The following is a 15,660-nucleotide window of genomic DNA, read 5'->3' on the forward strand; positions in this document are numbered from 1 at the left end:
CTTTTTTGTGGAAAAGCGCGTCTAGATTGGCACAGACGCTTTTCCGGAAAAAGTGCTTTTGCGGAAAAGCGTCCGTGCCAATCTAGACGCTCTTTTCCGCAAATGCTTTTAACGGAAAACTTTTCCGTTAAAAGCATTTGCGGAAAATCATGCCAGTCTAGACGTAGCTTATGGGCCTGATCCATTCTCCACTGAAAACCTCCTATTGATTGAACAGGGCATTGGATTATGCTCAATGAGAGAGAGCAAGGGCTTACAGGATTAGTCTCACAAAAATACAATATGTACAGGGAATAGAAATACCTTCTATCTATTTTTAGAATCAAAACTGAAGGAACCCATCAGGAAATCTCAGTTATTTCAGTTAGAAAATTATCCAGAGCCAGATTCTGTCATCCTGTTTCAGGCTAACGAGAATACCAAAAGTAGCCCTATTGATTTAAATGGACCCAACTGTGCTGTCTTTATTCATGATAAGTGGTCATGATTCATGCAGTGTGGTGGTCCTGACTCTCGTACATGCTCTGCATTGTGACCGAGAGTAACACAGTTTGGCCTCAGGTTAGTGAGAGCAATAGTTTGAAACTCAATGAGCAAGTTAAGGGAAGTTCCATAGTAATGGTGCCACAAAAGCATGACAAAATATAACAAAGCAAGAACAGAAAAAAGTAGTACCGACACTTTAAATAACAGCTTTTTCCCCTCTCTCCTCCTCTCCCTCTTTTTCTGCTATTTATTTGTACCTCTGAACTCCTTGCTTCATTCATCTGAAGAAGTGGGTTGTACCCATGAAAGTTCATGATAATATCTATATTTTTTTTAGTTTCTAACATGCTGCAGGACCATTTCTTATTTTTAAGGGTTTTTTTAGTTACAGACTAACACAACTACCCCTCTGAGGCAGAAAAAGTATCTTATCATCATCTTGCATTCGTAAATCCCATCTCTTCTTAATGGGAAGAGGCCTGGTTTTGTTCATCAAGAATCTTGGGCCCTGATTCAGCAAGATATTTAAGCAGGCTGCAACAGTAAGCATGTGTAGAATTAGGGTCCTATTTATCTATTTCAGGGGTGTCCAACCCATTCCAGATGAAGAGCCACAATAGCAGTGGAGACAGTGTGAAGAGCCTGGGCAAAGTTGTTGAGCAGTCCCACAGCTGCTTTTTTTTAATTTTTGGTTAATAGCTTTTCCCTGGCTCTTCAAGTTGTCTCCACTGCTACTGTGGCTCACAAAAAAAGCACTGGGAAGGGGTGAGAGGTGCAAGCTCTGGCAGGGAATTTGGGTGCAGGAGGAAGTAGAGAAGAGGATGCTGGCTCAGGGAGGGGGCTCCAGGCTGGAGAGTGTTAGGGTCAGGTGGAGGGTTAGGGTGCTGAGCAAGCTGCAGGCTTGTGGCTGTGATGGTGCAGGAGTTTGGGCTGGGGTACATGAGGGGCTCAGGGCAGGGAGGCTGGGAGTATGATGGGCTCAGGACACAGATTTGCAGTGTGTGGATGGTGCAGGAGTATTGTGGCAGAAGACTGGGGATGTGGAAATACAGGAGTTTGGGGATGTGAGAGGCTCAGGACAGGGGGTTCCAGTGTATGATAGGCTCAGGTTTAGGGTCTGGGGGGTGCAGGAGTGTTATGATGCTGCGGCCAGATGGGGGCTTGGCCCCAGTTGGGGGCTTGCTGTCCAGGCTTCATTTTTAAATAAAATATTATGTCAAACACAAAATGTTTCAGCGTTGTCTTTATTTATGAGAGAGGCGGGGAACCTGTTCTGAGTCAGGGGTCACTGACCCACAGAAAAGTCAGTCAGGGCCACACAAGTGAGATGCAAAAAACCAACCCCTCCAAAAAACCCCAAGCCTTACTAATATGGCCCCAACTGTGCTGGTGGTTTCTGGGACAGGGTACTTGTGGGGGGGAAGGAGGATCTGATCAAGGGGAGGGGACAGAGACAGCTGGGGCTAGTACCTGGGGATCCCGGGTCTCAGGAAGCACGCGGGCTGCTCTTCCCCTCCCCTGAACACCTGGTGCGCTTCCTGACTGGCCGCTCTGTCGCTCCACCAGGGACTTCCTTCCCCTCTGCTGCTTGCCTGCGCAGGGTGTGTGTGTGTAGCAGTCCCAGGACTGCATGCCAGCTCCAATTTCTCAGGAAGCACGCTCTCTTCCTCTGCTCCCCACGACAGCCACATGCTTCCTGAGAAGTTGGAGTTGGCATGCATTTCCAGAATTCCCACTCCCTCCCCCCTCCCCCTCTGCACAGGTAGGCAGCAGGGAGAAAAGTCCCCAGTGGTGCAAAAGACCCGGCATTTCAGAAAGCGTGCCAGCTGTTTAGGGGAGGAGAAAAACAGCCTGCTCTAATCCAGTCCCTCTCCCCTTCCCCAGAGCCAGGCAGCCCCCCGCCCAATTCCCCTCTCCTCCCCTTCCCCAAAGCCAGGAACACCTCCCCCCCCCCAGCCTAATCCCCCTCCGCGCTCTAACCTAATTCTCGGATCCCAGAGCCGCTGCTACATCCGCACGTCTCCTTCCAGGCACTGGGGCACGTGTGTTGAGCAGCCGGCTTTGAGCATGAGTTGGCTGGACACCATACACAACCCAATCCCCCTTCCCTTCCCTCCTCTTCCCCAGAGCCAGACACCTCCCCTCCCTGCTGTAACCCAATCGCCCTTCCCCCCAACCTTATGCTCGGGTCCCGGAGCCAGAGCCACTGCATCCAGGATTTAAAGCTGTGCTTTAAACTTTTAAGTGTAAACAAAGCCAAACTTTCAATCTTATACGCAGCTCTTCTTCAGGCCTGGGAAAAGTATTCAGAGTGTCAAGGTTAAATACAGGATGCAACATAATGTTCAGCATAGTTAACAGATAGTTCAAGGGACCATTCAAGGTGTAGTGGCCCATTTATACCTCTTCAGTCAGCAGATGGAATGAGGGGGAGTTAAGTAGATTGTTTTAATAAGCCATAAAGAAGGCTACGATTATGTCATGGAGGTCACGGAAGTCATGGAATCTCTGACTTTTTTGGGCTCCATGACATTTTCTACCAGCCAGTGCCCACCCCAAAGCTGCTCTGGTGGGGGGACCCCACAGCTGCCTAGCCCTGGTAGGTGGCAGGGGGCTGATGGACCCCATAGCTGTCCAAGTGAGACAGAGGGTGGGGGACCACCACAGTTTTCCAGCCACTGCAGGTGGCAGGAGGACTCTCTGCAACTATCTAGCCATGGTGAGGGATTGGCAGACCCTGCAGTTGTCCAGCCACTGCATGGAACTGGCAGACTCTGTAGTTGTCCAGCCATGGTAGGGAACAGGTGAATCCCTCAGCTGTCCAGCTACTATGGGCAGCAGAGGGACTCCCCACAGCTGTACAGCCACAGCATTTGGTGGAGGAACTCACATCTGCCCAGCTGTGGCAGATGGCTGGCAGACCCCACAGCTGTCCAGCCGTAGCAGGAAGTAGGGACTGCCCATAGCTGCTCTGGTGCAGAGGCACCCCACAGCTGCCAAGCTGTGGCCAGGGTCCTGCACACCCTATAGCTGCTCATATGCAGCAGGCAGCTTGATACCCGCCCCAAACATACTGTCAAGCTTATCCACTTCATTCTCACATATAACGATCTTAAATCCAATAACAAGCATTTTGTCCAAATCACAGGGGGTATGTCTACACTACAGCGCTAATTCGAATTAGTTAATTCGAACTAAGCTAATTCGAACTAGTGCATCCAGACTAAAAAACTAGTTCAAATTAGCATTTTGCTAATTCGAACTAGCATGTCCACACAGAGTGGACCCTGAACCGGGGTTAAGGATGGCCAGAAGCAGTGCCGGCAGGGCATCAGAGGAGGACTTAGAGCGTGGAGTTGCTGCCTCAGGCTAGCCGAGGGCTGTGCTTAAAGGGATCCAACCCCCACCCCGGACAGACAGTTCTCAGGGGTGCCCTGCTTGCAAAGCAGTCCTGTCTTGGAGTGCCCTGAGTGCCCACACTGGGCACATCACAGCACTCGGCCATCAGACCGGCTGCACTTGCCGCAGGCTGCCATCTGGCGAGAGGGGGCAATTGGGGGGCTGCAGGAGAGCTTCCACCCCCAGAAGCCCACGGAGCCAGCCCAGTCCTCCCCATTGGGGGCTCGTACCCCATTCCTCCCTCACCTCCTTCCACTTCCCTAGCCCCCCTTCCTGATGTACAAAATAAAGAAAACATGTGGTCAAAAATAGAATCTGTCTTTATTGAACAAAACTGGGGGAGACTGTGAAAAGGAGGTGGGAGAGGGGAAGAGAGAGGGTGGGAGAGGGGAGGGCAACTAAAATGATCAGAGGTTTGGAACAGGTCCCATATGAAGAGAGGCTAAAGAGACTGGGACTTTTCAGTTTAGAAAAGAGGAGACTGAGGGGGGATAGGATAGAGGTCTATAAAAGCATGAGTGGGGTGGAGAGGGTGCATAAAGAAAAGTTCTTCATTAGTTCCCATAATAGAAGGACTAGAGGACATCAAAGGAAAGGAATGGGTAGCAGGCTTCAAACTAGTAACAGAAAGTTGTTCTTCACAAAGCAAAGAGTCAACCTGTGGAACTCCCAGGGTCCCTAGGGTTGGCCGCTGTCGGCAGACAGGCTACTGGGCTAGATGGACCTTTGGTCTGACCCAGTACAGTCATTGTAAGCTCAGGGCTCAGGGTCGGGGGTCTCAGTGGACCACCTTGATTTTCATGCACACCTGCTCCTGGGTGGCCAGACTGGCAGCTCTCCTGCCCTAGATGGCCACTTTCCTGTGCCTAGTGCGGAGGTCGTGGAAGAGGGAGAGGGCTGGGGGGCATCGGGTGGCTGGCTTGAGCCATGCCAGGTACAGGGTCTTGCACCTGGCATGGGCACCGTAGCCATCCCGTGCCCCTTTAAAGGGTCCGGGGCCGGGAGGGAGGCATATGAGTTTCCCTGGTGTTGGCCAGAGTGGCCACCAGGGCAAGCTGGGGAGGGCTAGCCTCCCACTAGTTCGAATTAAGGGGCTACACACCCTTTAAATCGAACTAGTAAGTTCGAACTAGGCTTAGTCCTCGTACGATGAAGCAAAATGCAGGACAATGTAGCACTTTAAAGACTAACAAGATGGTTTATTAGATGATGAGCTTTCGTGGGCCAGACCCACTTCCTCAGATCAAATAGTGGAAGAAAGTAGTCACAACCATATATACCAAAGGATACAATTAAAAAAATGAACAAATATGAATTTGTTGATCTTAATGGATTGTTCACTTTCAGTCCTTTGGGTACGATGTCCATTTTCTTGCACTTGGATAGAAAGATGATGTCTGTCTGTATCTGTGCGAGTTTCTTCGTATGGTTGATGGATTTCCATTCCAAACGGCTAAATGTAGTGCCTTGCATGTAGAATAGTGATCCTCATACGATGAGGTTTACCTAGTTCGAACTAAGCCCTCCGCTAGTTCGAATTAAGTTCGAACTAGCGGAGCGCTAGTGTAGCACCTATCAAAGTTAATTCGAACTAACGTCCATTACTTTGAATTAACTTTGTAGTGTAGATATACCCAGGGATAACTATGTGTACTAGGATGGCCTAGTACATGCATCTGATGAAGTGGGTCTTTGCCCACGAAAGCTTATGCTCCAACACTTCGGTTAGTCTATAAGGTGTCACAGGACTCCTCGCCGCTTTTGCAGATTCTGATTAACACGGCTACCCCTCTGATACCTTCTACCAAGAAAGTAGATCACATTATGAAACAGGTCATCCAAAATCCCCTGAGAGAACCAGCTTTAAAACAGAAATAAAACACCCTGACTTAATACCTTTAGTTGTCACCTACCACCCCACTCTGGCCCTTCTCTGGCCCATCAAATTATTACAACCCATAGTCAATAAGGATCACACTCTGAAAACAATCTTTCCTAAACTCCTTTTCTGGCCTTTAAGCACTCCCCCACAACTTCTTCAGGTGCATCATCAGAAGCAAGCGCCTCATAGACTGGGACACACCAACTCAAAGCAGCACCAGGCCTTGGCAGAACAACAGATACAAACTTTGTAGACATATCTCCTCGCTACGATGCTCAACACAACCTCACAACATACTTTTCAAGATCTATGGATCCTACACATGCCTATAAAATAATGTGACTATCTCCTACAGAGTATTAATGCCCCAATAACAACTATGTGGGTGAGGAGAGACAATTACTATGCTCTTGAATGAACTCACACAGAAAAATGATAAAAGGAAAAAACACCGTATCACCTGTGGGTGAACACTTCATAAAAAAAACTTAAAAAACAATGAATGGTCCTTTAGCACCTTAGGGTATCTCTACACTGCCACCCTAGTTCGAACTAGAGTGGCTAATGTAGGCATTCGAAATTGCAAATGAAACCCGGGATTTAAATATCCCGGGCTTCATTTGCATGTTCCCGGGCGCCGCCATTTCATTTTTAAATGCCCTGTAGTTCGAACTAACTGCCTACGGCTACATGCGGCAGGGACCCGGTAGTTCGAGTTAAAGCTCCTAATTCGAACTACAGTTAAACCTCGTTGCAGGAGGAATAACGGTAGTTCGAATTAGGAGCTTTAATTCGAACTACCGGGTCCCTGTCGCATGTAGCCGCAAGCAGTTAGTCCGGACTACGGGGCATTTAAAAATGACGCCCACCCAGGAACATGCAAATGAAGCCCGGGATATTTAAATCCCGGGCTTCATTTGCAAGTTCGAATGCCTACATTAGCCACCCTAGTTCAAACTAGGGGGCTAATGTAGACATACCCTCAGAGACTAACCAAAAGGTACTACAAGATCCTTGTGGTTTTAAAAGTTTTTTTTAGTTGCAGATTAACATGGCTACCCCTCTGAGACTTTTCACCAAGCAGTCACTCTGTAGCTGACCTTTCAGTCCTCATTCTCCAAGGAAACTTGCATAACGAGACACTCCTGAGATCTTACATTCAAAGCTTGGCTGGATTGTAAAAATCAAAGACTGAATAGAGGCACAGGATTTATGATTTATTACACCAACCATAGCTCACTTAAATCCTCTCTGTTCCCAATTTTCCCTCCACCATGACTGAAGAGATAGTAATGTCCCTTGAAATATGTGCTAACTACTTATGCTAAACAATCTGTTCCACCTTGTATTAGTAGAGACACTCTGAAGAACATTTTTCAGTCCTAAAGAAGAGTTCTGTGTAATCTCAAAAGCTTATGTCTCTCACCCCCAGAAGTTGGTCTAAAAAAAGATATTACTTCAGCCACCTTGTTTCTCTAATATCCTGGGACCAATACAGCTAAAACAAGATTATATAATATAGTGAGGAATGATATATTTTAGAGTTAACTTATCTATCTTGTGGGAAGAGGAAAAACTTGAATGTCTAAAAAATGTAAGGTCAGCAATAGAAGTTGGATGATTGCCTGCAGCATGGGGCTCTGGTGCATGTAAATGAGAATAAGAAGAAACATGCTGGGTCTTAACTGGCTGGCTGTTGTCGAGAGAGGAGAAAATTGTACATTATAAAACTGCAGTTTACAGTTTTGAGAATTCCAAATCTCACATAAAGTATGCTATAAAATAACAACAGTGACTACATTATATTGTAAATAAAACCCCTTGTTTCCCCCCCCCCCCCACTCTTGTTATTCGGGTTACTCTTTTCTTTTCTAGGCCTCCTTCAAGAATAAGGAGTTGTAATTACTTTTGAACAAATGCTGTGTTAGAGCCAAACACAGATTTTGTTTTTTTTTTGCATAAACAGGGTCTAAGTTACCACTGAAGAGTATATTCTCCTAAGCTAAAATACATAGTAAGGAGTCCAGGGGAAAGAATCTGCCACAGAGGTTTCTCTCTCTGTTTCTTCTAAACCCCTCTATCAGGAGAGTAGGATTTGGTCTCCTATTGAAGAAGCAAATGGCATGGCTCCCAGCACTGTGGATCTTGAAGGATCTGCCAAGAGCCATGAAAGCCTCACATGTCTAACTTGGCTCCAAGGCTCTCCAAGGCTATAGTTGTTTCCTGCTCCCAGCAACTTGACATCTTTGAAGCTACCTTGCCAGAGCTTTTGTTAGCAGCTATACCTTAGAACACAATGTAAGGGGTCCTCTCTATTACAGCTGTTATACATGTGTGGTTTTGATGGATAATGCAATGTTCATAAATTCAGAATTTACTTTGGAAAACTTTTACTCTAATTTTTTAAATTTTCCCTCAAGTTTAATCAACCTGAGTCAAAATATTTCCATTTGCCAAACCATATTGAAACATTTTGTATTGGATCAGTTCAACATAAATCTGTGCATGCTTCAGCTGCAGCCAAGCCTCGTTGAGTTGTAGTTTGAGTGCCCTATGCTTCCATTCTCTTTCATGGGCTGGACTATATCTCCCATGATGCACCACAATTTCCCCCACTGGGTCAACAACCATGGTGCAGCATAGGAGTCATCTGCTTATGTGTGTCTTGGGAAACACAATCTATCTGGGAAACCTACCAACCTGATACAAAACATCTGAAGTCAGTTCAACAATCAAAAATGAAGTTTTGATTTCAAAACTGAAATGTTCAAAATTGTAATTTTTTTTCAACTTTCCATTCCATGAAAAATGTCAATATTTTATTTTTTGTGTTGATTCAGATACAAAGAATTTTTACAATATTAGAATTTCCCACAAGATGGAAATTTTGATTTGCAACCCACTTAATTCTACCTGGAGAAGGGCTACAGAATGAGAAATTCAATGCTGCTCTATATTACCTTTATGGCGGAAGTCCTTCCAGACCCTGGACAATTTGTATATCCCTGGGCCAGACCCTCCAGTGTCTGAGTCAAAGACTGATGGGTGCTGAAGGCAAAAGATCACTACATAGCCCTTTAGTAGGGCATGTTGGGGACAGGGCCACCATCAAAATTATGTGCATCCAATGACGCACAAATCCTACACAACTGCAGAGGAGGCATGGCGTGAAATAATGAATATGACAGGTCTGAATTGCAACTCCATGGCTTATTCACAAGTAAGATGGTTGAATTCCAAACTCCTACAGAGATCCCTTCACAAACCCCAAATACTACATTGTGCTTACTTAGACTAAAGCCCTACTACAGTGATGAAACTGTTTTTGAAATGTATCAAATTCATCATTACAAAGTATTCTACAAAATTGGCCAGAATATTTTAAAGATATTGTAACTTCACTACTAAATATCTGTGCAGGGGGTGTGCATTACTAAGATAAAGTATCTACAGAAGAAACATATTGATTTTATAGTGTTTTTACCATATCTGAGACAGTGGTTCCAGAAATATCAATAGACATCAGTGAGGTCATGTATCCCAGTGCCTCAATCCCACCATCAGTCACGCTTTCACAGTACCGTATATTCAGGTAGGTCAAATTATGGCACCTAAATTAAAACACAGAAATGTGAGTTTTTCATTCATTATGGAAATGTATTACGTTATATACAATTTTGTAATACCTTTGGCTGGGATTTTTAAGATAGACTAAGAAATCAGGCACCCAGTTCCTACTGTGTCTCAGTAGGATTTGGGTATATGACTTGCTGAAAAATACAAAATTATATATGCACTACAAAAGTTAGAAACCAACAAATACTATAACCAAAATATGAGGAACAAACAATAATCAAACACCACACAAAATCAGAAACTTGGACAACAATTTATCCTCCTGTAGGACCTTGCTTATATGCCCAAGTAAGAAATAGGGCCCAGTTCTGCAAACACTTATGCCAGGAATAGTGCTCAATACTGTAAATAGCTATTTTCGTCAATGGGGCTACTTATAGTTCTAAACTTTACACACAGAGAATTCTTGAAGGTGAAATTTAATTGTAGAATACATTGCAAGTTTGGACAGTCTGCCTTCTTTTTGAAGGTCTTCCCTGAGTTAAGTATTCACGATCATGAGCCACTCCAGCCAGTGGCAATAAGATCATGTAATCATAGCCTCAAACTATCTGAATTCTATAGAATATTTACTGTTCTTCATAGTGTAGGTTTGTAATTAAACATTGATCCTATGAAAGGGTTAAACAACCAAAAATATCTGTTTCTAAACAAATTCTTAAATAGCACTGTAGCCAAGTTTTCCTCATATTCTGAGCTTGAGAACTGCATGTCACTTCTTTTCTGGAAAAAATAATTCTGTATACTTTAAAACACATTAACTGATAATAATCCAATAAATCCTTTTTAAAAATAAAACTATGTTGTATTAGACTCCCTCTTTGCTGGGTAGATGTATTACAAGAGAGAAAAGTATTAAGAGCTTCTTCCTCACATCCAGTCAGCAAATAGGAACCCTTCTCCTGCCCAAAAGAAATAGAGGTGCATCTAGCTAGCTCACACCCCACTTCCTCAAAGGAGTCTTGTCTGCCACTACTTTCTCCAGCCTGCTAAAGCAAATTATGAATGCTGCTCCTGCTCAGAGGAGTAATTAACAGTAGCTTGCATTAAGCCATCTTGTTCTGAAACCACAAGATGACCTTTTGGCTAGGTATACAGCCAGCATTCCTCCTGTCTCCCTCCCAATGTTCCTAATGAAAGTTCTATTTATAGTAATTTGGAGTGGTTTTGCCATGCAGCTCTCATTTGTTTTTGCAGCAATCATGGTTATGCATATTTGTTAAGAAAATGTAGCTTTGAAATGCTAACAATTAAAGACAGCTCTGTCACCTGGCAAGAAGCTTTTAAGCAGTTTTACTTTCCTGAACTACACTTTCCAGTTTTTTGAATTAGTAGAGATGAACACTTATTCATAGTGGTCATTCTCATAGATTTTTAAAGCCAGAAGGTACCTTTAGTTTAGTCTGATCTTCTGTGTAACACCAGATATAGAATTTCACCAAGTTACACTTGCGTTGAGCCCTATAACTTGCCAAATTAATTTCTTAAAAAATAATATATTAAGAGAATAATTACTAATTACCACCAGGTCACTACCAGTAGTTCAATAATACAGTACCTCTGGGCTATTTTCATGAGAGAGGCATCAGTGATATGGATACAATTAGTCAAGTTCAGTTCTCTTAGCTTTGCCCCTGAAGATCCTTCTAAAAATGGCCGTAAACCTGCATCACTGATTCTAAAATACAAATACAAAAACATATTCTTACACACACATTTTTATAATCTATATGATTCAATATATAATTTGCATCTGATGACCGGCATGGAAGATAAACAGTGACTGAAATTGGTAGTTGCCCACCATCATTTATTTTAGCCATATTTGAATAAATAGCCGGAAGAAGAATTTGATATTTGGGCTTATGACAAAGAAGTTCTCTAATGGCACATGTGCACTGGAAAAATACATGAGTTGATACAGCATTACCTATATTAGCAATAGTCCTCGAGCAACAGTCCCAAAATACCGCTATTTCGGCAACAATGACAACTCTAAACTTTGCTGCCCAGGCACCACAAAGACTGGAAGCCTGTCCCTCTTCCCCTCGAAGGACACACGCATATCTTTGAAGTGCCTCTCTTCTGGCTATCCCCACAGGCAAGCACGTCTAAGCACATCTATGTGACCATACAAATATGGTTCTACACAAAACTCCATATAAACTCAAGCTGTTGCCTAGTCCAGGAAAGAAGACCTGGATTTCCTCAGCCTGTGAACAGAAAGAATAGTGAATGAACAATTTCAGAATAACTGCAGAAATAAAGATGCAAAATCTGTGTCATCATATGTATATTCAATTTCATATGCAACTGTGGTGCCTTCTTCATGGTATTGTCTTAATGCTGCCACACTCATCTTCCAAGAGGGTACTTCTAAAACAAAGCACTTGCTTCTCCCAAGGCTGTCAATATGTCTGATCTTCTTTCAATGAGCCCACTTGATAGATCTTATTATCCTTGGATCAGGCTTCCATCCCCTCTCCAACTGTTGTAGCTGCTTGGAGGTGCTTGTCTTCCATGCCTTATCTATTCACACCTCATTCATTCAACAGGGCAATCAATTAAGTAAAAGGGGAGAGATCTATTCTGGTACAAAGGCATGACTATAATATTATACCAAAATGTACTGTATTTTCCGGCGTATAAGGCGACTGGGCGTATAAGACGACCCCCTAATTTTCTAGTTAAAAGATCGGTTTTTGTCTTATACTCGCTGTATAAGACTACCCCCCCTTAAGAGGCCAACCGGCAGCGCCCCAGCGCCCCTCCGCCTCCCCGGCTTTGCTCCCGGTGTCCCTGGTCTGCTGGAGACGGTCCCCAGCGGCGGGGTCCCGCGCCTCTGAGGCTTTGCCAGAGCAAAGCCTCAGAGGCATGGCACCCCACTGCCGCTGCAGCTTTGCTCCCCGTGTCCCTGGTCTGCTGGGGGGGGGTGCAGCTAGTGCACCCCCCCCCCAGCAGACCAGGCTTTTGTTGTGGACCCTGGGGCAGAGCAGCTGGGGCGCTGCCAGTTGGCCTCTTAACGGGGGGTAGTCTTATACAGCGAGTATAGGCGAAAACCTATGTTTTAACTAGAAAATTTGGGTGTCATCTTATACGCCCAGTCGCCTTATACGCCAGAATATATGGTAATGTGAATAGAATCCTTTGCCCCAAAATTCGTCAGGAACGGCCTCTATTGCTCCAAGTTCTAGTAGGTGTTGTACCTCCTGTTGGAGCAGTGTCTCATGGGAACGGTCCCTGAAGAGGGATGGGGACTTAGGGGAGGTTGGAGGTAATTTAGTGACTGGTATGGTGTACCCTGATGTTATTATTTCTAAAACCCAGCAGTCTGTCGTGATGGTATTCCATCGGTGTCAAAAGGGTTGTAAATGGTGATGGAAAATTGGACAGGGGTGTGATGGCTGAGGGGAGATTGGTAGGTTTCGCGGGCCCTTGACTAAGAGGTCAAACCTGCTGCTTGTTGGCTTGACTGTTGGTGTTGCAGTTGTTCTGTGGTCGCTTTCTCTGTGGACGCTGTCTCGGTTTTGACTGATCAAATCCCCACTGGCTATATGTTTGGTATCTGAACTCTCATTGCTTTTTATATGGGGTGTAGCGCTTGCGGCAACATGGTGGTGTGTACTTCCCCAACGTACGTAGAGTCATCCTTGAGTCCTTACTTGAGTGGAGTACATCATCCATCTATTCAGCTAATAGCTTCAATTTGTCAAAGGGGAGATCTTCTACCTTCAACTGTAACTCGCAGGGAACGCCTGCTGACTGTAGCCAAGATGTCCGTCGCATGACTACAGATGTGGCCATAGCTTTGGCCGCTGTGTCAGCTACGTCTAAAGCTATTTGCAAGGCTGTTCTGGAGGATGCATAGCCTTCTTGAACAATGGACTTTAGTATCGGAAGTTTCTCATCTGGAAGGTGTTCCATTAATGCTGATAATTTTGAGTAATTATCCAAGTTATGGTTGGATAGTAATGCTGAATAGTTAGCTATTCTCAAGAGGAGTGTAGCGGAGGAGTATAGTTTCCTTCCAAAAAGATCCATGCGCTTGTTCTCGTTATTATTGAGTCTGTGTTGCGGGAGTTTAGATCTTTGCTGTGTACATCCATAACTAGTGAGTTGGGCTGCAGGTACATGAAAAGAAATCAGTGCCTTTCTGCGGAACGAAATATCTTTTATCCACTCTCTTATTTGTTCAGGCACCGAGGCTGGGGTCTGCCATATATAGTCCGCAGACTCCATAATAGCTTTGTCTTTTGGTATTGCAACTCTACCTCTCTGGGAGGGTTTTTTGAGAAGTTTATGCTGTTTCTCTGGCATCTTGGACAGCTGGATACCATGGGATTGGGCTACTCTCTCAAAAAGATCCTGAAATTGCCTGAGATCATCAGATAGCGACTGATCTCCTGGTATGACGGCCTCATCAGGCAATGAGGAGGACTTGTCTGTTGGGGAAGCATCCTGAGGTGGTTGTTCTGGGTCTGAGAGTTGTCCTTTTTCTGGCTCTGAGTAATGAGATGTAGAAGGAACACTGGGTAGTGTTGGGACCTGGTGTTGCTTCCGGGCTTGTTGTGGTGAAGCTGAGGTTGCTCTAGCATTTGAATAGTTCGTGCAGGAGGAGTGTCTGTGATCCACGTGATGTCGGTGATCGTCGTCATGGCGAGAGTAGTGTCTGTGGTAAGTCGGGGTATACATTCTATGTGAGGAAGGATATCTGTAGTACACTCTGTGACCATATGAGCATGTGGGTCATGGAGAGGCCCTTGATGAGGGAGGAGGAGAGTAGTCATATGCCCCATATGGCAATGGAGAGGCCTCATACCTGGACCTGTAATACCTCGTGTGTCTATATTCTCTGTCCCTGTCTTTTCTTGTTAAGTAGGGTGAATGTGGTGAGGATGCTGTTGGGGAAAAAGTCAAGGGCTCCGGGCTTAGTTGTTCAGGATGATTCTGCCTTTTGGCCATTCCCCTTGGTGTGGGTAGTGTCCGAGGGCTTTATGGAACCGGAGAATGTCCTGATGGTGTAGCTGATAATTGTGGCACCGAGCCCCTCCGTGCCGATAGTGCTGGTTCCGGGTGTGAGATGGTCGGTGCCGGCACAGTCGATGCCGAATGCTCTCTCATGGCTGAGTTCAGCGCAGACTCCAACGGTGCCGACGTCAATAGTGCTGACTCTGGCGGTGCTGGCACGGGCAGTGCCATAGTGTTTGGTGCAGACCTGTGTGTCACTGTCGGTGCCAAGCCCTGTTCGGTGCTCGGTGTGGTCACCAGCATTGCCGAGTAATGAACCGTTATAGCGGTTGGCGGCACCAAGGACAGTTTTTGCTGTGGCTTTGGCTCTGAAGCCAATTTCTGCCTGTGCCCAAGTGTACCCCAGGTGCCGGGTTTGTCTCCTACGCTCACTCTGGGTGGAGGTAGGAACCGAGCTGGTCTCTTTCAGTCTAGGGCTCGCATAAGTGAGCCGGCCTGCCGTTTCTCAGGTCTGGGCGAGGGAGTGGTTGAGGCTTGCTTCGTGAGCTCTGGAGGCTGCAGAGCTTTATTGATGAGTATTATCTTCAGCCTCATTTCCCTGTCTTGTCTAGCCCTCACAGTAAGTTTTGCACAGTGCATGCACTTCTGTGGGACATGCGCCTCTCCCAAACACTTAATGCATTCGGAATGGCCTTCCAAAGCCGGCATTGTGTGTCTGCATGTGACACACTTTTTAAAACCAGGGGAGCCCAGCATGACTGTTTCCTATCTATAATTAACTACCGAACGATAAATTTTTTTTTTGAAAAACAGTAACACTAAGCACTATAAGTCTATCAACACTAACAGTAAAACTAACTAATAACTATTAAACTTTATATAACTCCTGACAGGGTTTTGTGAGGAGAAGAATTTGCTCCTTCTGCAACTGCGGGCAGCGAAAAAGGAACTGGCGGGAGCCGGACCGCATGACATTTCAAAGGGCGCGAACAGCTTGCAGCCCGTGCTGCACATGCACGGTCCAGCTGACAGCTGCTCAGCAAAGAGCCGAGCTGCGGTGCTGAGATGACCCAACAACAACAGTGGAGCATCCACAGGGACACCACTCAAAGAAGAATACAAGGTTATATGGAAAGGCTTAATACAAAGTCATATGAAAATGATACAAAGTTATATGAAGATGCTTAATACAGAGATTTATCTACAACAAGCTCTGAAGGACAGGACCCTTGCAGGAGTCAGCAATGAAGAGTTTGCTGAGGAGGGTTCTTGTGAACAATGCAGACATC

General features: G+C 45.3%; 1 protein-coding gene across 1 annotated transcript in view; it reads right to left on the reverse strand.

Annotated features, from left to right (window-relative positions):
• The window catches only part of FBXL13 (F-box and leucine rich repeat protein 13), a 224,907-nt gene that overhangs the window by 51,391 nt on the left and 157,856 nt on the right, over window positions 1-15,660 (reverse strand). The window contains exons 16-17 of the mRNA XM_006137531.5: window positions 10,962-11,081; window positions 9,252-9,378 (exon numbers count right to left, since the gene is read on the reverse strand). Coding sequence (XP_006137593.2) covers window positions 9,252-9,378; window positions 10,962-11,081 — 247 coding nt within the window. The remainder of the gene's footprint in view (window positions 1-9,251; window positions 9,379-10,961; window positions 11,082-15,660) is intronic.

This window comes from Pelodiscus sinensis, chromosome 1 (assembly GCF_052426305.1).
Source record: "Pelodiscus sinensis isolate ZL-2025 chromosome 1, ASM5242630v1, whole genome shotgun sequence".
Classification (NCBI taxonomy): domain Eukaryota; kingdom Metazoa; phylum Chordata; order Testudines; family Trionychidae; genus Pelodiscus; species Pelodiscus sinensis.